Source organism: Acomys russatus, chromosome 28, assembly GCF_903995435.1.
Source record: "Acomys russatus chromosome 28, mAcoRus1.1, whole genome shotgun sequence".
Lineage (NCBI taxonomy): Eukaryota > Metazoa > Chordata > Mammalia > Rodentia > Muridae > Acomys > Acomys russatus.
Window position 1 is genome coordinate 30,563,524 of NC_067164.1, and position 25,452 is coordinate 30,588,975.

Genomic DNA, 25,452 nt, shown 5'->3' on the forward strand with positions numbered 1-25,452 from the left:
CTCAACTTGGAACCACCCAGAGGATCTAGAAAGTTCTTACAAGGAACTACTCAGAGAACTAGGAAGTTCTACAGAGAGCGATTTAGGCTATTGTATTCTTGCCCAGGGGCTAGGGTGAATGAGATTAAAATAAATCCTACTGACCTTGCCCTATATATGATCCTGATAGTCGGCAATAAAGTGAATCTTGATCAGAAATTTCCTGACTTGATTCATGATTTCTCATGTCTCTGTATCCTACTTTCAATCCCCACTCCCTCTTTCAGGTGAAACCTGATTCAATTTTTCCAGCGGGCTGGGACCCGACACTGGACTGGCCTGCAGGAAGCCCTGGGGGTCATTTTATTGTTTAATAATTGATGTGGCAGGCCCTAGGCGGGAGTAAGAAAGCAGGCTGAGCAAGGCATGGAAACAAGTCAGTGAGCGCTGTTGTTCAACGGCCTCATCTTGAGTCCTGCCTCCAGGTTCCTGCCCTGCTTGAGTTCCTGTCCTGCCTTCCCTCAGCGATGGGCTGCTTGCTACCTGGAAGTAAATGATGAAATAACCCCTTTCCTCTCCAAGTCGCTTTTGGTCATGGTGTTTTATCAGAGCACTAGAAACCCTAGTTTCTATATATATGGTAGAGTACCAGTAAAGGCCGAGACTCATCGTGTGTGTGTGTGTGTGTGTGTGTGTGTGTGTGTGTGTGTGTGTGTGTGTAGGGAAGATGTTTGGCATTCTTGGCAGGTTGGCAGAGCCTTCATAGCAGATGGCAGTGGCTCTCAAGGATAGTAAGGGTGGGGGAGGGCCTGGCGCATGTGTTGCTTGCTAGGTTAGTTTGCATACTTCAACAGCTGCACATTTAGCCAGGTGGGTGAGGCATGGCAGCAGAGGGAGCTCAGCAACCAGAGAAGCTAGGATAGAGGCTCAGTGCACTTGTATGATTCGGCCGTATCAGGAAGTACGCCTTGGCTTTCTGCAGGGGGAGAGAGCACGTGACTGGACTTACCTGTTTGAACCTGTGCACAGGATGGGATGATACAAGGGAGGGCGAGAGGGCCGACCCTGAAGTCAGGGAGCTCACAGAGGCAGTGAGGAAGGGACTTGTTAATTGGGGGTGAGGGATAGGATGGGGGTCTTGGGGTGGGGGAGGAGAGACTAGGGAAGGGTTCATTGTTGAGTGAAATCTGATTCTTATGAACACATGCGTGGTCGAGGTCAGCTGGACTCCTGCCTGGGGACATGGGCTTCGAGAATGACTGCATTTGTAGATCCAGTGAAGCCTGACTGTAGTTAGTAAGTGCTGCTTGCTGTCATGGTGTTCAATGATCTCTGTGAAGTGTCAAAATCCCCCACTGAAGAAAAAATACTGATGCTTAGCCGATGACTACTAGTTTATAATATATTGCACGTGGTCGGCTTATTGGCTTGCATCCCTGCTGCCAAGTAATTACCACTTGGTGTCCTAGTACCATAAAATCGGTCTTTTATCTCATTTTGCCTTATTCCTTGAAGGAACATTCTAAGATCTTTTAATATCGATTGAGAAAATGAAGACTGTAAAGGCTACCTTTCCAAGTTTAATCGTTTCCCTCTTGCCTGGCACTTTAAAAATATTTTAATTTTAATTTAATTTAATTTTTTGTTTTATTTCTGGTGATCTATGAAGCCTGAGGTTGTTGGGAAGCACAGTTCACTCAGTAGTGCAGGGTGGTGAGGCTACAGCTGGGAGGCTGACTCACTCAAGCTGGCCCCACAATGTAAACAAATGGCCTCAGACATTTGGTGGTGCTGGAGTAAACAGGGGTAGGTGAATGAGGGCGGCTGCCTTTCCAGGAAGTTGGTTACTGAGGAATCTGCTGAGGAAAGACTGAGAAAAAAAGAAAAAGAGGAAAGTGTACTTACTGACACAAGAAATCAGGTCATTAAACCTTTCCTTAGGAAAGAGGGGGTTTTCCAGGCCACGGAAGTACAGCTTCAGGACGCCGGCCACCGAGTTAATATCGTGGTTGCTCTGCTCATCCGCCAAAGGATTTTCACCTAAAAAAAAAGTTATGTGTACAATATTCTTGTTTTCCCCCTAACAAAAACTTGTGAAGACACACACACAAACACGTGGGCGCGCGCTCATGCACACATGCGTGCGCACAGCACATGAGTCTTTTAATTATGCTTTCTGAAAGATTATATAGTACTAAAATTGAAATAATTGGTTTAGATATCCTACCCTGTGATTAACCTAAAAATAGTTGGCTAAAATAAAGCTTAAAACATCTTATGCTCCCTTATAAACTTGCCCAAATCTTAAAATAAAACACTGTAGGGTTTATAATTTTACCCAGTATTTTTTTTTTAAACTAAAGTCAGTAAGCTTAGGTTGACATGAACTCAAACAAACAAACAAACAAACAAAAAAAACCAAAACTATATTCAGTGTTTTTGTTTTTGTTTGTTTGTTTTTGTTTTTGTTTTAATTTGTCTGGAAGAAAGATACAGCTGAGGTTGATCTGGTTCGCAAGACTGGCCACAAATATCCAACTCTGACTGCGAACTACATAAGCAGGTGTTTGGCGAGGTGGCGCAGTGGGGGTCACAGCATATTTCAAAGCTGCTTTCAACAGTTGAAGACTCTAGGGTCAGGGCAGAGGATTTGAAAAAGTACAGTTTGTGTGAAAAGTACACAGTTAAAAAAATCGATCAAAAGCAGAATTATAGTTTCCTTTGTGGCCAATGGATGTAAGATGTTACTCAGCCGGCTGCGCACCACACCTTTTGGGCAAGACTATGAGATGGACGCCTTCAGGAGAACAATACGGCGCAGAGGCTTACGTCAAATCCCACTGCCCATGCGCAGGCCCAGCCTTCCTTCCCATAGGTCACAGAGCAGCCATTACACTTTAGCTCACTCTTGCCTTTGGGTGAGTTTACTCTCAGGTGCCCTTGTTTCTCTTCCTTCTTTTCTAGGGCAGGAAATTGCTGAACATGAGCTTAGCAGAATCACTTGTATTTATCATCATCATAACCACCGTTTTATTTTGCCATTTGAGATAAAAACACCTCTCCTCAGTATTCAAGACAAGAGGAATTTCCAAAAGAAAATAACAAAGCATTCATCAGTCTGTGGTGGCCACAAAGCAGTCTATGCTTAGCCATTTCCACCTGGCTCCCACCGCAGCACAGAAAGGCGTGGCATGCTTAGCTGGTGCTGAGGCTGGTCTGTCCCATGTGTCACATTAGTCAGAGGTTTTGAAACAGGAAAAAACATTGTGGTGCCAAGTTTACCTCTTCAAGCCAGACTTCCAACTTCAAAGGGCTTTATGGTAACTCTAGGCCAGGCAAAATAGGGGACACACACACACACACACACACACACACACACACACACACACACACGGCAAAAATCTCCATGCTGTCTCTATTCTATGTTTTGCCCTCACTGACAAGCAGAGGAAAGGCACAGATGAACCCTGAAGGAGATAAAATGGAAGTCACGATAACTGGGGAGCACTGATAATGAACAGCATCATTAAGGGTCACATCTTAACCACTTAACCACCCCGCAGTTTGGCAGACCAGGAAACTAGTCAAACTAAGACTGGAGTCCCTTGGCCCAATCCCACTATTAATAATAAAAGAGACTCTGATTCAATTCTGGGTCTTCCTGAGGCTAGCTTGGTATGCGGTTTTGCTAATTATAGTGTACTTGTCAACAGTTCAGTAAAACTTGAATCTCAGCCAGTTATGAAAATAAGGAAGGTACCAACCTAGGTCAGAGGAAGGGTGGCAAGATGTTAGGCCCCCGGGCTAGCCTACCCCTTTTCTAGAACCTGGTCAAGGAGCACCTTGATACACATGTCATGGACAGTCAACGTGAGTCTTAAACCGGGGGACAAAGCTCATAGGCCTTTCTACTTTGCACAGTAACTTTGCCTGTCAGTCTCTGACTCCCACCAAGAAGCCCGTGCAAGGATGGAGGTTTTCGGGCTGTGCAGAGTGAGTGTGCCCAGCAGGAAACAAGAGGGTGATTGTTCTACAGGTTGTGCTTATAGGGAGAGGTGCAGTTACCTCTCTCGAAGGAATTTTTGATATCATTCACTTCCACCTGGGAGCCAGACACTCTGAAGATCCCCTGGTGCTGAAGACCTAGGCACAACAGAAGGCACAGCATGAGAAACCCCCATGCCCTACAGATCTCTTGCTCATCCCCCCGCCCCAAGCAAAAGGACACGCCTAACTGAAACCACCCCACTGCCTGCTTGGCGTGTGGATTCTGTGGTGATAAATGCTTACCGTAGAGATTAATGAACCGAATGCAGCTTTCCACAATGAGAGGAATGACCTGGCCTGAGTCCTGGGGGCGGGAGAGATGGAAACCAGGAACCATTAGAGGAGGCAGCGGAGTCACGTGAGGAGTAAGGTTCACTGTTTAGTCATTAGAGTGAGTGCCTTTCGCCCTGTCAGGTGATCTTTTCCAAATACACTCCTCCAAAATCCTCCACAAAGACTCAACAACAAAAGAGTGAAAAAAAATTATTCCTGAAGGTGCATTCCAGTTCTGAAGCAAGCTAAATGAAATACCTTTACCGGAAGAAGGCTCCAAGTTGTCCTGGAGCCTAATTCACGTTGGAAATGGTGGCTGTAACTCCAGCAGCCAGGAGGCAGCAGAGCTGGAGGCCAGAATGGATACACAGTAACGCCCCTGCCTCAGCCAAAAGCAACAAAACCAAAATGTAACTTATGCGTTTTCCTTGTCCTTAACTTCTGTGCCGAAATGAGTAATTCATTTGAGAGGTTATGACTTGAGGCGCTCAGGGTGAAGCAGGTAAGAAGAGCGCCATGCCTTTCCATTGTAGCATCTGCCCTCTCTCATTAGCTGCCTCTCAGGACTCTCTCCACCACATCCCTGAGACCACACCACCTACATGGTGGCGGTCACAGACTGCTCTGCAGGCAGTGAAAGCATGCCACGTATATATTTAGTCTGCATCAGAACTTACTTATCCTTATGAAACAGCCTGTCTTTAAGGAAGAAGACATGGACGACTGCTTTGGCCTTCTTGGTCCACACCTTGTAAAATGCTTACTACCCCTTACTACGAAAATGTAGGAAGTGCTTTAAAAAAACCATATGTATAGGATGACAATGAGAAGACAGGGCCTCGGAGGCCAGTTAAACATGTACTGATGGCATGCACTCCGTGAGCTAAAAAGAATTATTGGGGATGGTGTTGTTTTTTCTTTTATGTACTTTTAAGACTGATCTTTTAGGAATTAGATCTTTCCAGGAAATGTGGGACTTGAAAGGGATTCTCTGGTGTCTGGCACACACTGTAAGACGTTTTATTCCGAAAAGTTAGGAATTTGGTTTTAAACAGACTGACTAGGACAACGCGGGATGTGTTAACATTGCCAGTCCATCTGGGAAAGGGTGAGTACTACACATCTCTGTAGCCCAAACTCTTCATGGTCCCCACCATCTCCAGAGTGGGCCATGTCCTTTTTTTTTTTTTTTTTTTTTGGTTTATTTGAGACAGGGTTTCTCTGTGTAGCCTTGGCTGTCCTGGACTCACTTTGTAGACTAGGCTGGCCTCGAACTCACAGAGATCCGCCTGCCTCTGTGTCCTGAGTGCTGAGATTAAAGGCGTGCACCACCACCGCCCGGCTCCATGTCCTTCTTAAGACATGGCTCCATTTCCATTTAAGGCGACTGGTGTAGAAACCATTTAATGTTCCAATTACTTCTGGAGCCTGTTTTAGGCTTCTCTAACTAGCTCATTTGTTTTAGGAGCACACGTTTTATTAATTCCCTAAAGAAGAGCCTTAAAAGAACCAAAACACACTTTACTGAAGGCTAGTTAGTTCATGGACAGTGGGGTAATTACACCAACATTTACAGAATACATGAAGGGATCGTCTGTAAGACACAAAGCAATGGTTTAATGGAAGTAACGTTTTATGAACAATTCATGTCACACTGTGATTTAGAAGAGCAACAAATATTGAAGTGTGAGTGATGAAATGGGGGCATTAGTTTACACCCCTGCTGGACTTAGCATCAAGACAAAGAATAAAGGATAAAAAGAAAACTGTTTGCACTTAGAAAGCTCTGAACAGGGCCCTGCGTTCTCACAGTAATGGAGTAAACGTTTTCGTCCTGACATTCACTTAGATGGTTGCTAATCTTTTGAAAAGATTAGCATTCCATTTAGACATGGTGCATTTTGTAGTAAACACATAATGAGCATCTTAATTTAATTTCATGGATGACAGAGGTTAGGGTAGAAAATATTTTGTAGGGAGTGAAATTATGGGCTGTCTTCCAGCTACCACCCTTTAAACACTTCGCTGTGTCTCCGGTTCCCTATGGGAAGATGGTTTTGCTCTTGTCATTTCATGGTGCAATTTGGGAGAGCTCAGAAGCCCTTTCTAAAGGTGCAGAGAGAGACAGAGACACCTCTGTCCCCCTGGGTCCCAGGCTACCAAAGACCCTTCAGGCTTCTGTCTGCACAGCTCACACAAAAGATTTTTCACAGTAACCACCTTAGTCTTTCTTTAGTTCCTTGCTTTGCTTGCCTTTCACAGTTAGCTCTTGGTGAAGAATTTTCAAAATCTCTGCTATGTGCATCATCTTAAGCTGCTGTTCCCACATTACCCCAGCAAAGAGAACAGGATGGTTCACACCTGCCTCTGGGGCTTTCCCGCCTTCTCCCTCCCCGGCTTCCTTCTATTGTTTCCCTCATTCTGTTTAACTAGCACCTGCCTATAAGCTCTGGGCTGGGAAACGAGATAATCAAGTCCAATTTGGCAATAACTTTATATTAAATTAGGGTCAATAGGCGCTTACGGCTCAAGGCAATGGCTTTGTGACTGCTGTCTAGGTTGTTTGGCGGCTTTTCACTTAACCCCAGGGGCAAAGCTCACTTTTAAGGCTCCCAGAGGCTTCTAATTTCTCTTCCTCTGTATGCAAATGTACACACACATACAGTAATGCAACTAATTTTAACCATTAATACACAGATTTAACGAATAAATCTGTCTTTAAAGAAGGTAATATATCTATTGCATACAAGTTATGGACCTTATAAAATATTTACAATGTGATTTTTCTACTATAGTTAGTCTTCGAAAACACTGTAGCCCATCTCATGAAATGGAAAAGCTCTTTTCCATGTGATTTACATTAGAACCCATAATTCAATATTAAACATGTATTTGGTATTGAGCATTGAATTTCCCTAGGTCAAATGGATACATTTGCCAAACACATTAGGTTAAAACTGATCTATTCACTCTTATTGGTAAGGATTATTCCTTTTCAATTAACGTCAGCTTCTCACAGTTTTTCCTATGTGACGCCTATGTATAAACTGTCCAGTGTCCAACTGCAAACAATTTTCTTTTAAAGAGCTTAAAAACGCTAGTTAAAGCCAAGGATGGGTATGACTTGCAAGGGACGTCAGCGCACAGCGGCCCTCAGCTCCCTTCAGCACGATACCTGATGTCTCGCGTGAGAGTTCCTTCGTCCCCGGCTAGAAGCATTATCAGAAATAGAGGATGAGAAAGGAGACAGAGAGTAAACACAGCAGAGATACAAGATACAGACTTCAGGGCTGCACAAAATTTATCCAATATAATGAATTCCTTAAGTCATGAGAAAGCGCCTGGTGCCTTGCTTCAGAGCGAGCCTAACGTGGACTTAAAAATAAATGCTGTGCCATCTCCATCAGCACAATCAAAGATGAAATAGTTTATCATGTTTATCTTTTCCTTTTCCTACAATTTTTGGCTTGGAAAAAGAGTGCTTTTTCTCTTGCCCAGATAATAACATCAGTATTTGTTTTTTTGTTTTTTCTTCACAAGGTTTTCAATACCAATATTCTTTCCTCTCCGACTTCAGGAAATATTATATTGATTTTCTGGGAGAGCAAAGAGCCCCAGGACAGACTTGGACATAATGGCCTGCCTCACTCATAGGAGGCTGAGACCATTATAGTGAGAAGGATGGAGGTCAGGTACCTTGACGAATGTCTCCAAATCCCCATTAAACAACTTAGCATTATACTGGGAGCGGGGCCTGGACTTCCTGTGTTTCTGGGGCTTAGGGGGGACGTTTGGAGGCCTAAGGGAAGGGAATATAATTACTGAGCAGATATCAAACAATAAATGAAACACCCTTAGGTCGTATAAAAATAACAAAACCAGGGGACCCTGGATTCCCAACCGACCCTCTCCCCTCCTTGAGCCCAGGAAAAAACATTCTCACGCTTTTCCTTTAATTTGCTTTTATTTACGTATCAAAAACACAGGGGCTGTTCACTTAGACTGCAGTGTTCCTATGTGCCAGAGCTGGTGTTTTTATTTTTTGTAGTGTCTTAAAAATGGTAAGTATTATAAATTGCTATTCTGAGCCAAATGTTATAAAGCCAGGTTTTTGTTTTGTTTACAAATTTCACACTAAGACACAATTGTAAAAGGGCAACCAGAGATTTCTAAAAGTAAATATTTTTAGCTAGATGATAACTCTTCAATTCAGGTAACATCACATCTATTCAGTTTTCCTCATGCCTTAATTAATTAGTTAATGAATTGGTTTTTCGAGACAGGGTTTCGCTGTGTAGTCTGTCCTGGACTTGCTTTGCAGATGAGGCTGGCCTCAAACTTACAGCAATTTCACTGCCTCTGCCTCTCTGAGTGCCGGGATTAAAGGTGTGCACCACCACAGCCAGCTTTGGAATTTTATTTTATGCAAGTGCTTTTATTAACAGGTCATCCCTGAGAAAATTAGGGTTTGGTGTCAATGTGGTTTTTCTGATTGTGGTGCCCAGATACACATCAGTTTTGTTTGTTTTGAGACAGGGTTTTACCATGTAGCCTTGGCTGCCCTGGACTCGCTTTGTAGACCAGACTGACCTCAAACTCACAGCGATCCACCTGCCTCTGCCTCCTGAATGCTGTGTGTGCCACCACCACCTGGCCACGTCAGTTATTGTTTCTGTAGAAATACGATGACCTTGCCCTCATATCTGTGGGACAATAGATCTCACCTATTTGTGCTGTTCTGGACTCTCCTGCCTGCTTGCTTTAGTGGATAAGCCAGTCTTTCAGGCATGTACACATCCAGTGTGCCATGTGCATCACTGGCAAAGCCTGCACCAGTCAACTTGCACCATTATCGAAATGAGGTGGTCTCCTCTGCTCTCCCTTAGAGGAGAAGAGGAAGGAGCTAGGTGACCAGACTCAATTTCTGTATCTGTGCAGACTGTGTAAGCCCTTTCTTAAGCTGGATTCTTTAGACGAACGACCTTTTACATTCATTTGGCTGAAATCCAGAAAGCCCAGTTTGGAAACAAAATCCCAAGAATCTATGTGAAACCCGGAAGACCTTCCCTTTAGATAGTACCACTGCAGTCAACGAGTGTCTAAGAGAACAAGCCTGCTGATACAGCCTTTCATGGCTAAACTCTCAGGATCTCCCAGCAGGAGGGCTGTGACTAATGAGGTGTACAAGCAGCAGCCCCCGAAGTCCTGTGGTGCTGGGAGCTTAAAAGGAGCCTTTACAACCACATAGAATTGTGCCTTTCCACAGTTAACATTCTGAAGTCACAACCCCCCCCCCCACCCCCGAGATAGGGTTTCTCTATGTAGCATTGGCTGTCCTGGATTCGCTTTGTAGACCAGGCTGACCTTGAACTCAACAATGATCCACCTGCCTCTGCCTCCCGAGTGCTGGGATTAAAGGCGTGCGCCACCACGTCAGGCTCTGAAGTATTCTTATACACTAAATTCCATGCTGCACATGAAGGAAGGGACGTGACAGGTGTGAAAAGCTCAACTAACGAGCTTTCATCAGATCTCCTTGATGCCATCACTTTCTCATTACCTTAAAAACGTTTTCTTTTCTTTTCTTGATTTCTCATATGTATGTATGTATGTATGTATGTATGTATGTATGTATGTATGTACATTGATGTTTTGCCTGCATTATGAGAGAGTCAGATACTCTGGAAGAGGAGTTATAGGCAGGTGTGAGCTGTCATGTGGGTGCTGGGAATTGAACCCAGATCCTCTGGAAGAGCAACCAGTGCTCTTAACTTCTGAACCATCTCTCCAGCCCTTAAAAATATTTTCTAATGCTGATTTTATTATGAAGAAGTGACTTCCCATGAAGAGACAGCACTGCATGTCAGCACTCAAGGGCACAGGCATGCACTGGCCCCTGCCATGGAGTAGGTGGGCAGTGCAAAGGCTGGTCAGGAGACAGGGAGGGAGGAGAAGGTCTGGATGCAAGCTGCTCTTTACTGAGGCAGGAAAACAGTAACTGAGTTGTACGGCTTGGATGGTTTGGGTAGCTTCGGCAGCAATGGGGGCGGTCCTGGCTGTCTGGTAGACTGGGGTGTCCAGGCAGGTGAACCTGCAGCCCACCCCCTCTCCAAAGGGAAAGAACCAGTTAGAGCAAGCTCTGGGTTAGCTAATTTGCATGGGAAAGTTGTACTTGGAAAGTTGTGCTCTGACCATCTCTGGGGATCTGCCAACTGCCATGGATGGTCCCTCCAGGATTAACAAAGCCCCAGGGTATCCAAGCACCAGATACAGAAACTGGAAGACTATCGTTAAAGAGCATCACGTGCTTCTTGCCTCAAACAGAACTCAAGTGTCAAACACTCCAAGCCTTGCTATGCCCAGTCCTGTGATGTCTGGCTGCTGGGCAAATGACACAGTAGGGAAACAAAAGTTGCCGCAAACGGTCTCCAACTCAAGTCAGAATCTGCTTCCAAACATTCCAGCAGAGGCTTTGCAGGACTTCAAGGGAGGGTGGAGGGGTGAGGGGAAGAGGGATATGCTATAGATGGTGTGTGTTAGAAGTTACAGTTTTAAATCAGGTCTATGGGTAGAGGTCTAACATCCCCAAAAATCTCTACAGATCTGTGAGGTTTAGACAGTATAAAGTGTAGCAGGTGTTGAAGTAGGCGACTGTTTCTATTTACTAAGGAGGTTGGTACACACACCATTTCACTTGCCAAGTAAATTATCACGCCAAAAGTGTCTTCAGTCTACCTAAAAAGTTAACGTTGCTTGGGATTAGAAAAACCAAGCCTGCCCAACTCATGTACAGCTGCCTACTAAGGAACTTTATGATTCCGCTGAGGGCAATCTTAGCTATGTGACAGGACGTTGTCACCTGGTGAGAGCCCCAACCATTCAAGGCGCTAAGCTTTGTCCTGCCCTGACTGTCTTCCATAGTCACCCAGTGCTCTTGTTAGGGAGAAAAAAAGAGTGAGAAAGATCACAGATAACGACAAAATATCTTCCTACCTTGTAGTCATATATTCAGCTCTATGACCTGCCAAAAAATAAAAAAAACAAAGTAAGTAAGTCAGGCGGGATTGGTGGGCTGAAGTTGATAATCGTGTATGTTGTCTGTTCCCCTAGGGTGCTGAGTTCATGGTGAGTTACAGATCCCCTGGTAGGAAGGATGAATAGCCTCTGATAACAAATAATTCAGTCATTATTTTCACAAAATCTCAATCCAAAAGTTAACAAATCCTACAGGTTAGAGGAACATATTTCATTTGGCGATTTGAGACAGTTAAAAACAAACAAACAGTTCTCCGCAGGTTTGCTCTGTTTTGGTTGTGACAGAAAAGCACACAGGGTTGGGCGAACTCAGATTCCCTTGGACTAGGTTGGCATTCTTTCCGTGGGATAAAATCAGGGCACTGGGATAGAACTATGTTCCCTAATAAGAATGGACACAGACAGTAACGTACAGATGCATTCAGTTATACTAGATTCTGCGCTCCCCCCCCCCCCCGGAAGCTAAAAGGCTTCACAGAGTTCTGCTATGTAAACCACCAGCTGCTTCTCACACATACCACATACACATGGCCTTCTTATTGTAAATAATGGGACTGCACTGTTCTAGAATGCTCGGGGTCTGCATTCAGTCCAAGTTTGCAAGTGTCCAGCGCTGCTGCCTGCTCTTCTGTGCATTCAGGACAGAGGGCTGTGGCAAGGCATGAGAGGGTGGAACTATTCAGGGCAACACGGACCTGAAGGAGTCGGAAACTCCAGCTGGCAGAGAAAGGCCCTTCTGTAGCACAAACAGGTGAGCCCCGCCCACCGCACGGACCCAGTGACTCAGACCCCTAAGCCAAGGCCAAGCGGACAACTAGCTGGTAGGGTGAACACTCTCAGACTGCAGGGGAGCCCTTCTCTCTATTATCTGCTCCTGAATAACACAGAACGTGAAATACTTGGTATGTGTTGATTAAACGGGGGACAACAGATTTTTTTTATCAGAGGACATCTTTCTTCACATAGATCTGAGCCGCCACAAGTGCCTGCAAGATGAGTTCCTAGCCCCGAGCTGAAGTGAGCTGAGTGTGGTATGTGGCACCTTATGGATATCTTAAAGGACATGTCTGTGGGAAGCTGGTCTAGACTGGGCTTGGGCAGAGGGAAGACAAAGCTGACAACCTCTATCGTTGCACTTGTGTTTAGGACATAGAGCTGGCTGAGACCACCCAGGCTGAGCAAAGGATTGGAGGTAGAGGCGCTATCTGGCTCGTCCGTATCGTATTGTCATGTTGCCTGCTTTGTCATGGCTTCAGCGTGATGTACTAATGAGAACAGGCCAGATGTTGTTTGAATAAATGTCCTAAGCATTAATATTAGCACTTTATATGTACTAACTTTGAGACAGATCGACACTGTGTAACCTTAGTACACAGGTTGGTCTAGAACTCTCTGGCCCCTGGGTTACTGGCAGTATTTGCATGTACCACTACACCTGACCTAAGCACTTTATATTAACGATGCTACCTCGCAATTTTTATAACTTCTGTGAAGTCGCTTCTCTTACTTTTGTAATTTTACAAAAGAGACTAAGCACCTAAGAGTTGTCCTGTAAGCTGTCCCAGGGTGGGTTAAGTATGCCGCGGGCCTGGCACTAAGGTTGAGGTTCATTTTAATTACAGATTTTAAGTCCCAAGCACTGTGCTATGCTACCTTACAAAAATGTCGTGGTTGGGGTGAGGATGTGGCTCAGGGGTAGAGCACTTGCTGAGCCTTCAAGAAGCTCTGAGTTCAATACACACACACACACACACACACACACACACACACACACACACACACACACACACACCCCAGCTAAGTTTCCAGGTTGCACAGGTGGCTTGGTTTGTAAGGATTCCTGCCATGCAAGCATGAAGACCTGAGTTCAAATCCTAATGCCATCTAAAACTGAGCATCGTGGCACGTCTCTAACCACAGTGGTCGGTCGAGACAGGTGGCTCCCTGGGGGTCACTGGCCAGCCAGCCTAGCCACTTACTGAGCTCCTTACTTCAGGGAGAGATCCTGTCTCAAAATACAAGCCGCAGAGGGATCCAAGAAAGGTATTCTGTGCTGTCCTCTGAGGCCTCCGCAGGCACGTAGACATACATACATGCGTGCACACTTGCATGCACATGTCCACATTTCCACACAAACACATATATGACATGCATATCCACACTGAAAACCAACTTTTGTTTTCCCTTTGGAAAACTTGTGAACAATCCTAGAAGAAGGCAGTGGATCCCAATGTATACTTTTATCTGCCCAATATGGCTAAAACAAAACACAAGATAATGAAGAATTCAGTTAAAAAGACAGGATTATACAGATATATGAATATGAGATTTAGTAAATATACATTTAAGTTGAGGCGCAAGGTCTAATCACTTTCACGTGGTTTGATGGTAGAGAAATTGATGATTACTAAAAGTAAAATGCTTTATCATCTGAAAATTTGCTATTTTTGCTCAATTATCCCAACCAATTATTTCCTAAATTGAGAAAAAGATAAATGACAAGATGACCTCTGTTATTTTGCTCCTTTCATTGGTGGGCAATAGTATGAGATTAAAAAAATTAAAAACCAATACAGTACATTTTGGATAGTGAGCTGAGAGCGAGTGTTGGGAAACAATCGTCCTGAGTCCGACTCAACTGATGAATGGGGTTTTCTTTCCTTTTTTTGGGAGAGGGGTTATTTCTTAATCACTATTGTCATTAATAGATAATAACACACATGTGAGGAAGACTTGCCTTCCGAAAGAAAAGTGAAAGTTTCTAGTGGTCCAAGGATTAGATTTCAATCTCTTTTATTGGGAGCTTATTCAATTATTAAAAACTACAGGAACCCCCTCCCCCATGTAAGCCACACAGAAGGGGATAAGGATCCAGGATTAATTTTATTTCTTGGTACAAACAACTCCTTGGGTTGTTTTGCAGGGGTGGGAGGTGGTTGCTGAGATGGAGATTAGCCTTGCTCCATACTGCAGGTTCCCTTTGAACTTTGCATCCTCCTGCCTCTGCCTCCCAAGTTCTGGGACTGCAATCTGGGATAAGCGGCTTCTTTGGGTTTCTCTTACATTTTACGTCAGAATTCTGAAGTGAATTACTTTTCACACTGAAGTGCATTTTATTTAAAATGAAGATCGGGGGCAACTTGGGAGAAGAAAAAAAAAAAAAAAGCCATAGAATAATATTGAAAATACACCTAGCTTGGGGGCTGGAGAGATGGCTCAGTGGTTAAGAGCACTGCCTGTTCTTCCAGAGGACCCGGGTTCAATTCCCAGCAACCACAAGGCAGCAGCTCACAACTGTCTGTAGCTCCAACTCCAGGGTATCTGGCACCTTTACAGACATACATGCAGGAAAAACACCAATGTATATAAAATTAAAAAAAAAAAAATCTTAAAAAAAAGTACACCTAGCTTGAACTGGACAGATACACCTTCGATTTGTCCCCTAATGAATGACTGATGAAGACCCAATGGTGATATTTTCCAGCCCCTTTTCTTTCTTAACATCATAGACTACTGTGGTGCTTCTGTAAAAAGACATAATTATTCACAATCCGATTTTCTTTTGAAAGAATATTTGTACTCCTACTCAAAGGCAGACAATGGATTATTCCAAGATAACCTACTTAATTCCTTTGTCAAAAAAAAAAAAAAATGTTATGCTTACTGCAAGAAACAATGTAACAGAGCTTGGCTCCCACTGTCACATTTTCTGTTTAGCAAAATTGTACAGATGTTTCTATCCTCTTACCTCCAAATACCTCACACAAAGAATGTGATGTGACCACAAAGGCTCATTACTAGATTAGGGAAAAAAAAAAAAAAAAAAGTCAGTGTCCCAGTTTTACGACCATGCATCTCATTTACTGTGGGCAACTTAGCTTCCACTCAAAGAGAAATGATATCCTTCGAAGACGCAGCGGCCCTGTTGGGGTGAGAGAGAAGAGCGTGGCTTTCAGCGCCCATGTTTCTTTCTATTACGGTGCTTTTTAAAGTCTCGGGATTCTGAGCTTAGAGGATGCCGCTTTAAGAGTCTGATCCAGTTGCTTCGCTGTGTTGTAAATCAAAGAACGGACGGGGCCGCTGGTAGCCTGCCAAGAACAGGCAGCAAGGCGGGCCAAACACATGTCTGTAGTTAGAGTTTCATCTGTGGATGATCAACTGCTAAATCCCTGGGCTAGGCTCTATTTGTTTTACTATGAAGGCAGGTTTTTTTTTTTTTTTTTTTTTTTTTTTTTTTTTGCAGCAAGTCTGGGAGAATTCAGAGGTATTCCTATCTGAAATGTCAAGCCAGTCCCCAAACACACCACTCACTCCTGCACCACTAACCTTATTTAGCCAGATGGGACTTGGATTCCTTCCTACGGGCTGTTTTTCCATGGGACAGGCCTCATTAACTCTGTTAGTCTCCTCTGTTATAAGCCTATTAACACGAACAGGGCTTGCGTGGAAAGCCAGCAAGCTTACAAAGGGTGAATCTTTTAAGAGTGGGTTGTGTCTACCATGCTCAGCTTTTCTTGGAGGGTCCAAGCCAGCGGCAGTGAGTGGCCAGCAGCTGACATACTGTCAGGCTGGCAGAAGTCACTAGGTTAAGAGCAGCAGGGGTCCGTAACCCAGTATGTGCATGGGACCCTGACGACAAACCATCCAGGTCCCTCCCACAGCCTTAACTGAGCGTAACGAAGCTGTGTCATGGGGACACTGGAGCCCACTGAAAGAAATTCCAAGACAAAGGAATCCTGGCTTAGTGTTCACGAGGTATGACAGCTTTACACAGTGTGGCTAAGGACAGCCTTTGGCAAGTGGTCTCAGCCGACAGGCCAAAATGCAGCCTGATCCAACAATGACATGGAGAATAACATTAACCAGTTGGGCTCTTCTCTCTAGGAGACATACAACAATTTATGCTGAATGACTACCATAAAAGCTTCACAGCGTGGCTGCAGGCCATAGGAACACTGCCCTGCGCATGGTGCCAAGCGTGAGCTCAGTTCCCTCGACCTCACCATGGCCACAGTGGCTCTCAGTGCTGGCTGGAGGGGGCACTTGTGTGTCTGAGAGCATTTAGAGAATCTCTCCACACTGAGGAGAAGTTATGCTCGGGGTGGGGGTGGGGGTGGTAGCCAGGCAGCTTGAGTGCACTGGGGCACTTGCAAAAAGTGGAAAGGAAAGGAGAATTTATTATGAGAAAAACAAACAAACAAACAAACAAAAAACCCAAAAAAACCAAAGGGGGTGGGGTGGGTAAACTAGGACATGATTATTTATGAAGAGTATTCAAAGATAAAAAAGGCTTAAAAATAAAGTTTAAACCTATAGAAAAGATTAAAGAATATACAAAGGATGTCCTGATCACCTTCACTTAGATTTCATAAGTGTCTGTAGTATGTATGTATGTATGTATGTATGTATGTATGTATGTATGTATGTATGTCTCCTTTAGAAAATTCCAAGCCATGCCATCTGGAAGTAAGTTCTGGATGTTGTGGTGCTTCAGCATTTCTTTTTAAAGAACAAAGACATTCTTTTTTTATAACCACAGTATCATTATAATACATTAAAAATTAATATAATATGATTATATCTATTTCCTATTATGCCTAAAATGGTCTTCATATGTTTTACCTTTTGATTCAGAGTTTATTTAAAATTGACACTTTGCATTTGGTTATTTTATTTTTCTTGGATGCTTTTTAACAGTTAAAATAAAACCTCCCTTTTTTTTTTTTTTTAAACCTCCCTTTTTTTCTTAGGTACAACTGCCTTTCAACTTGAAGCCCAGGGAGTCTGAGGTCATACATGAAAAAAACAAAAAACAAAAACCAAAAAAACAAAATCTCCAAAACCTTTTGCCATGTGGTCATTCCCTTAGGATGATAGGTTCTTTGGAGAAAGCCATGAGGTAAGTGGTAGATACCCCGCGTTATGGGCAAGAAAGTTTCCAGAATGGTATAAGGCAACAACTTTTATGCACATGAGTGTGCGGCGTGCGCATGTGTTTTGCCTAAAGAGGCCAGAAGAGGGCATCCAGTCCCCAGGAACTGGAGTAAACCACCATGTGGGTGCTGGGAACTCAACTCAGATCCCAACAAGTGCTTGTTTTGTTTTGTTTTGTTTTGTTTTGTTTTTCGAGACAGGGTTTCTCCGTGTAGCCTTGGCCATCCTGGACTCACTTTGTAGACCAGGCTGGCCTTGAACTCAAAGCGATCCGCCTGCCTCTGCCTCCCGAGTGCTGGGATTAAAGGCGTGCGCCACCACACCAGGCTTCCAACAAGTGCTGATAAAGGCTGAGTGGCTTTCTACGCCACCGGGGGCATCTCTTTTGAATTCAACTATTCACATACTCCATCCTCTCATTTCCCGGCCCATTCTGCAGTGTTTTCTTTCACCATTTACACTGCCCGGCAGGATTTAGTGTGGACAAAAGACCTGAAGCTTTAAGCCCCGAAACACTTAAGCAAGCGAAGGCATTTTATGAGGACAAAAAAGAAGCAGCACCGGTGTTTACATGGTCCCCTTTGCTTGTAGTGCACCCCCCACCAGTTTCCTCACATGTAAAGATGAGGAAACTAGCAGTATCCAGTTAAGAATACAGTTCAGAACAATGTGAGACTCTGAGAATGCTTTGTTAGTGTTCGTGATATTGTTTTCCTTACCCGACACAGCAAGTGTGTGTGTGTGTGTGTGTGTGTGTGTGTGTGATATATCTTATACATTCCATCGGATCAGATCTCAAAACTACCAACAATGTCCAACGAAAGAAAAAAAGGAAGATTGCCCAGACAGGACAGACTGGTTTCTAGAATCTCAAAAGGTAACCGATGGAACAGGTTACCCATTCAAATGGACAGAGGTGAGACAGAAGGTCAGAGAAGGCCAAGGCAGAGACAGGGGTCACTAGGTGTGGGTCCCTCTCCAAAGGAACCTTCTCACCCGAGTTACTCTTCCTTGGATTTACTCCCCCCCCGCCCCCGCCTTTAAAATGGCTTCAGGGAGAACACAACTACCAGCGAACACACAGCAACCGAGTCTAAGTATGCAACTACACGGGCTACTGCCTAAGCCTCACGCACACAGACACGTGTCACGCCCTTGATAGAACACTGGTGACAGGACACGTGGGCGAAACCGTTTTCCCCCTTTGCTCCCGGTACCTGACCTTCTCCAAGAGTCCGCTGGAGCAGGTCGTGCTTAGCTTGAAGCTTCGTGATGAGATTACTGCCTTCCAGGAACTCTCGGAGTTTCTGCAAAAGGCAAGGTAGAAACTGAAAACTGCCCAGTGTCTAGGAACTTCCCAGAGAGGACGCTAAAGCCCGGCTGCCTTAGCTGTCTTAGAATTCTGCTACTCAACGTGTAGTCTCTGGTCTAGCGGACTCCGGGCCGGCTCAGGGCTCTTCCTCCCTAGACCGGCTGAAACAGGCTGGATTTTAGCAAACTCCCCTGTGCCAGAGTACCCATGTCAAAGCGGAGAAAGCCTGGACTAGGGGGAAAAGAGTTTGCTCTGCAAGCAGCCTCTTTCAGATGCCTGGCGTTATCAATAACTCTAGCACTAGGATGGGGGCGGGAACAGGAAGGTCCCACGCTTTCATTGGCCACTTTTCCTCCTGGTTCAGAGAGAAATCTGGGGTCTCAACCTAGTAGCAGCTCTCCCCACCCCCAGCCTGTTTTAGAGAGATTCTAACTCCTAACCTCCACCCGGACTGACTGAATTGGGAACTTTGAGGGTGTTGGGGTCGGGGGTGGGGGCAGGGAGTGGGCTCACCATGAAGTAGAACTGCTCGGTCTCTTGCTGGTTAGCGCGTCTCTTGGCGATGCTCGGCTTACTCAGGTACGTTTCGGACACAGTGGACTTCACAGATTCCGTGGAGCGGCTGTGCTGAAAGCACTCGGACACGTCGTAGTCCTCAATAGTGACCATATCTTGGATCGTCTGGAGGGTGGCTTCAGTCGTTTTCTTGACCTGGGAACAGAATTAACATTTCTCTCATCGGCATACTGGTCTGTGAACTCTGCTGTACTGCTCCATGAGTCGGTCCGCTATGGGGAGATGTTTCAGAGTGTGGTGGGTAGCGGAGGACAGCCAGGCCAAGTGGACCTCAGGTCACCAATCTGTGCTCTTCTTCTACCTCTCAGTGGAGACTCTCGATTTCATTTTTATTTACTCTTAACTTCTAAATTAAAGTAAAACTACAAACAGAAAAAAAAAAAAAATACAGACCATCTAAGTATATAGCCCGATGAATAATCTCAGTGTGAACACACCTATGTAAACCCTTCTCCGACTAAAAGTACATTATCGACACCCTCACTGTCCTTCAAATGAGCCCCACACTTTTCTTCCTCTCAGTACATCCACTAACCTCCCTCCTACTTCGCTTCTTTTTTTCCTTATTGGGTACCAAAGCTAGGAGCTTATATGTGTTTAAGGGCAAACATTCCACTACCAAGGCATACATACGTCTGACCCTCCACCATCCCGATTTCTAATATTTTGGCAGTATTTTATGGAAATCGAATAGTACAGAATATATCTTTTAATCTGATTTCTTCTGCTCAATGTCAGTGAGGTTTGTTTCTCATGAATATAGTATTTGACTACTTGCTATTTATTGCAAGGTCAAATCATAATTCACCCACGATTGATAGCTGACTTTCAGTTTTGGCCTTTTATGAATTATAGTGCAACGAACACAATTTTGTTGTTCCACATATACATGGACACAATTGCTATTTATGGAAGAGTGACAGATTATTCTCCAAAATGATGCTATTTATATTCCCACAACCATGGTGGCGAATTCCTGTTACTCCATATCCTTGTCAACAGTTGGTACTGTCCGTCCTTTCAATGTAAGCCGCTGTGCTGGTATGCAGTGGTGTCACATGGTTTACCTAAGTATCTTCCTGCTGTATGAGCTTGAGCGTATTATCATATATGAAAGGCAGCCTGGAACTCTCCTCTGGAAAAAGTTTATTGAACCCTGTCAATCAATGTTCTACTGGGCTATGAGTCCTGTTATTCACGTTACTAATTACTTTCCTGCTTTTGGCTTCAGTTTTTTATTTTTATTTTTATTTTATTTATTTTTTTAGACAGAGTTTCTCTACATAGCCTTGGCTGTCCTGGACCTCTTTGTGGACCAGGCTGGCCTTGAACTCACAGAGAGCTGCCTGCCTCTGCCTCCCCAGCGCTGGAATTAAAGGTATGTGCCACCATGCCCAGGCTTGACATCAATTTTTCACTACTAAACTACTGACCAGATGAATATAGCTTCTGCTTTTATTTTTATATTTTATTTAGTGTGTGTGTGTGTGTGTGTGTGTGTGTGTGTGTGTGTGTGTGTGTGTGTATGACAGTATTCCATTAGAGGTCAAAGGACAACTTTGCGGAGTCAGTTTCTCCTTCCCCTTCATGTAGGTCCTGAGACTCGACCTCAGGCCACTGACTTTCGTGGCTGGCACGACCATGTGCCGACTCCACATTCTACTTTTTTCTTTTCTGTTTTTTCAAGACAGGGTTTCTCTGTGTAGCCTTGGCTGTCCTGGACTCACTTTGTAGACCATGTTGGCCTCGAACTCACAGAAATCCACCTCCCTCTGCCTCCCCGAGTCACAGGTGTGTCACGGCACCAGGCTCAGAATCTTTTTTTAATGGGATCAATTTTTCAGTCCCTTTCTTTGATTAGTGCTTTCTGTGCCCTTAAGAAACTACTCCACAGTCACAAGGGTATGGAACATCACCTTCCAGGAGCTTTACTCTCTAGCGTCACCTTAAAATTTATTTATTTTTATTTATCAAAGATCACATCCAGTCTTTGATTATCAAAGTCTACTGCAAGGTTTTATTCCTTTTCTCATATAATATAGTCTAGAAACTTTAGTTCCATTTGTCCCTCCTAACTCAGAAACTATTTTATAATGCATTGAAATAACAAATTAGGTAAACAGCTATACATATGTAACAAAGGCATTATTGTTTTATATATTCGATTATCATTTTGATCTGTCCATGTACTGATTAGGTTCTTTGATCTCCACTCCATTTTAAGAAGCCTCCACTGGGATTTTAATTTTTTTAGTTGAGTCTTTTTCATCCACTTGAGAACCTTTTGTCTCATCTTCACTTATAAAAGACACTCTCCTGCTTGACTCTTATTCTTTAGTGTGTGGGATGCATTACTGCGCTTTCTTCTGGCTTCCACACTCCTGCTGAGTACAAAATCTTACTATTGACCTGTCATTGCTTTGATTTGAGTAAAGTCTTATTTTTCTCTCTTTGTTCAAAGCTTGGGTTCATCCTTGGGTTCTGAGGTTTCACAGTGATATATCTAGGCACTGATACACACACACACACACACATAGATAGATACACATATACATATGAACATACATATATACACACACATAGATACACATATACATATGAACATACATACACACACATACATATCTGCATGTGTGTTTCATGCATGTGTATGTGTGAATGCACTTGTGTTACAGGGAGAGTGTGGAGGTCAGAAGACAACTTGAGAAAGTCTGTTCTGTCTTTCCACCATGAGGATCCTAGGGATCAACTCAGGCTGTCAGGCTTGGCAGCACATAGGCACAGCCTGTAGAGACAGACTCTGCTGGGGATGTGTTTTTGAACCAGAGAGACTTGTCTAACTTCTGGCTTTCCTCACCTCTTAAGCTACTGCCTCTGTTTCTGTAATTTTCTTTCCAAGGGTCTAGTTGTAACAGCACAGTGCACTATGCTCTCTTTGCCTGTTAACCCTTCTCTTCTCTCCTCTTCTGTACTTTTTATTCTTTTGCGTTTGCAGATAGTACTTTGATGAATTTCCCCCCTGATCTGTCCATTTTGGCAATTCACTCTTCAGCTGTGCCTAATCTACAAACCACACAACCACCTTGATTGGGGTGATTTTTCTGTCCTAAGTTCTCCAATTTCTATGTGGGTATTTCCTAATCTTCTATCTCACTGCTCATTTTTTCTGCTGAAATATAAGCTTGTTTTTTTTTTTTTTTTTTTAATCTCTTTGAATTCAGAAAGCAGTTCTTCTGTAGTGGGTTTTTTTTGTTTGTTTTGTTTTGTTTTGTTTTTTTTGGGTTTTCGAGACAGGGTCTCTGTGCAGCCTTGGCTGTCCTGGACTCGCTTTGTAGTCCAGGCTGGCCTCGAACTCACAGCGATCCGCCTGCCTCTGCTTCCCGAGTGTTGGGATTAAAGGCATGCACCACCACACCCGGCCTGTAGTGGGTTTTTGATAATTCCATTACTTGCAGCTTCTGTGGGTCTGTCTCTGGTATTTATTATTTCTTCTGGCTATCACTAATGGCTTGTCTAAACTACCTCCTGTACCTAACTATGCTTCTCACACATATTATTTTTTTAATGTTTCTTACATCTATCTATCTATCTATCTATCTATCTATCTATCTATCTACCTATCCATCTACCTATCGATCTATCTATTTATCTATCTATCATCTGTTGGGTGTATATGTGTGGGAATACCCATGCCATAGTGTGCATGTGGATATCACGACAACCTTTGGGAGTCAGTTCTTTCTCTCTACTATGTACATCCCAGAAATTAAACTCAGGCCTTTAGGCTTGGTTGCACATGCCGTACTAGCTGAGCCATCTTGTTGATCTTTGTTAGACATCTTTGTAGGTCTAAATTGAGGTTTAAGGTAATCTTATCAGCCTTCAAAAACAAAACTTATTTTCCCAAGATTTCAGGTCACCAGAAACTTAGAATTACTGGTTTTGTACCCTCCCACCCCCGACTTTTCCTGTATAATAGCCTTGGCTGTCTTGGAACTTTCTTTGTAGACCAGGCTGGCCTCGAACTCACAGAGATTGACCTGCCTCTGTCTCCCGAGTCCTGGGATTAAAGGCGTGTGCCACCACCGCACGGCTCTGGATTTTTATTGCTGCTCAAAATACTGAAAACTCTTCCTGTTGGCAGGGTATGGCTCTTATGTCATGGGCTATACATTTTGACATATGCTTTGTCCTAGACAACAAAACATGAAGGTAAGAATCAACTAAGTTACCTGGACCATCACTGTAAGAAGTGGAAATCTTTTAAATTACCTAAAACAACAATAATATAAGGCCACTGAGGATCAGTGGGTAAACGTGCTTGCCACCATGCCTGAGTTTGATGCCTGGATCCTACTTGGTTGAAGGAGACAGTCAACTACTGTTGGCTGTCTTCTGACCTCCACATGTGTGTCATAGCATGCACACACACACACACACACACATGGGGTGGGGAGGGAGGGAGGGTCATACTTGTGGTTAAGAAATAAGAGCCATCAACACAAGTCCGGGTGCCGAAAACAAGCATGCAATAGGACCACTTAAAACGATGCAGAGACTGCAGTAGAGTCCATGGTTCCCGGAGTACACACAGTGCCAAGAACAGATACTTCTGTGGAAAGGCATAACAAACCCATCACTACAGGCGGCAGCTTCAAAGGTCATGACTACGCGCCCATGACCTGGGTTAGAAGACTCCCTATCTTGTGTCAGTCCGATGTGTCCTCGTGACTTGTGGGAACATTTCTAAAGAGGACATGATGCACATGCGTTCAAAGTGCTGTATCTTAAACAGACCCAAAAAACGCACTTGAGGACTCAAAACATGGCTCTGACAGTGACAAACACAATAGCTAGATCTGTGAGCTTCCTTAAAAACTACGAGAATGCGAAGTAAATATTATTTCCAAATTAAAACATTCTTTTTATGATTTAAGTTACGCACAATTAAAGCAATAATCCCTGAAGGTAGACGTAATTTTTCATAGCTCTTGGAGTTTTATATGCACATTAAGACATGGAAAGCCTGTTCCTTATACTGAAATACTATTAAATGGACAGTACCTTCTCTTTAAAAGAGTCATTGAAACTCCTGATATTTTACCAAGAAGTGTGGGCATCTGCGCAGCTTTCTAGGGAGTCAGGGAAGGCGCTGTAAGAGGCTGACTTGTGAACCATGTTGGGGGTCAAGGACAGAGCCTAGAAACAGCAATGTAAGGTGAAGTGTAATTTCAAAACTTACACAGAAACATTAAAACAGCAGCACAGTGGAGTGTTAAAGAGAGTTTATATAAGGAATTCTGATATGTTTCTGCTTAAAACACAAGGATAATTACAAGGATTAAAAAAAAAAAAGAAAAAAAAAAAAAAACAAAAACAAAAACAAAAAAAACAAAAAAAAAAAAACAAGAAGAGCAAGTTCCAAATGCCAGCTATTGAAAACAAGACAGGAAACTCTCCCATCCTCCCAAGAAGACCTGACCTAAACCTAAACAAACAAACAAACAAATCACCAGGGATGAAAATTAAAATCCATGCCTGTAGTTTGTCCTAAGTGACAGGTCAGTGGCTTCGAATTTGTTAAAGTATGCTCATTATTAATAATAAAACAACACTTCACTCGGACCATTCTGCATTTCAGAAGGAAAACCCAACTGTTTTCTTTCTGCATTTCAATTCCCTTCTTAGAAACACTGGGTGGTGTTACAGTTAAATTTGGAGTTGCCAGGAAGAACAAGGGAGTGACAGAAGCCAGCAGACACTACGGCTGGGACTGCGTCTCATCCCGTGGGATGCTCTCTGAGTAACACCAGTTTCTGACACACAAGCCGTGGTAATAAGCCACAGAGGGGATTCACCGAAATAAATATACTACAACTAGCGCGGTGCTTGTACGGACTCCTCATTGGTTTTGGGGGTTAACATGGGTGGGTTTGGTAGAAGCAAATGCAAAGAATTGACAGGGAACATAAGAAAAACCACAACCCTATTTTTATCCTCGAGTCTGTGGATAAAAATGAATGATATGGGAGAAGCAAATTTCTGTGGGATTAGAAAACAACAACACCGTCACTATCATCATCCTCATTTGTGTGTGTGTGTGTGTGTGTGTGTGTGTGTGTGTGTGTGTGTGTCCCCATTGATATGTCAATATGTGGGGGCCAGAAGGGGATGCTGGCTATTTTTCTGTATTGACATCTTCCATACTGCTTTGAGACAGTGTCTCTTGGTTGAGCTGGAAGCTCACCCTTTTGGTTAGACTGGTCAGCTGGTGCACTTGTCTCCGCCCACCCAGT

General features: G+C 43.7%; 1 protein-coding gene across 3 annotated transcripts in view; it reads right to left on the minus strand.

The window, feature by feature from the left end:
• The window catches only part of Srgap1 (SLIT-ROBO Rho GTPase activating protein 1), a 274,632-nt gene that overhangs the window by 34,879 nt on the left and 214,301 nt on the right, over positions 1-25,452 (minus strand). For 2 of the 3 annotated variants that reach the window (XM_051170098.1, XM_051170100.1), the window contains exons 9-15: positions 19,094-19,291; positions 18,491-18,575; positions 11,293-11,320; positions 7,996-8,098; positions 4,270-4,330; positions 4,045-4,122; positions 1,885-2,019 (exon numbers count right to left, since the gene is read on the minus strand). In XM_051170098.1, coding sequence (XP_051026055.1) covers positions 1,885-2,019; positions 4,045-4,122; positions 4,270-4,330; positions 7,996-8,098; positions 11,293-11,320; positions 18,491-18,575; positions 19,094-19,291 — 688 coding nt within the window. Of the gene's footprint in view, positions 1-1,884; positions 2,020-4,044; positions 4,123-4,269; positions 4,331-7,474; positions 7,509-7,995; positions 8,099-11,292; positions 11,321-18,490; positions 18,576-19,093; positions 19,292-25,452 lie in introns of all 3 variants that reach the window. The other variant, XM_051170099.1, reaches the window with a different exon arrangement.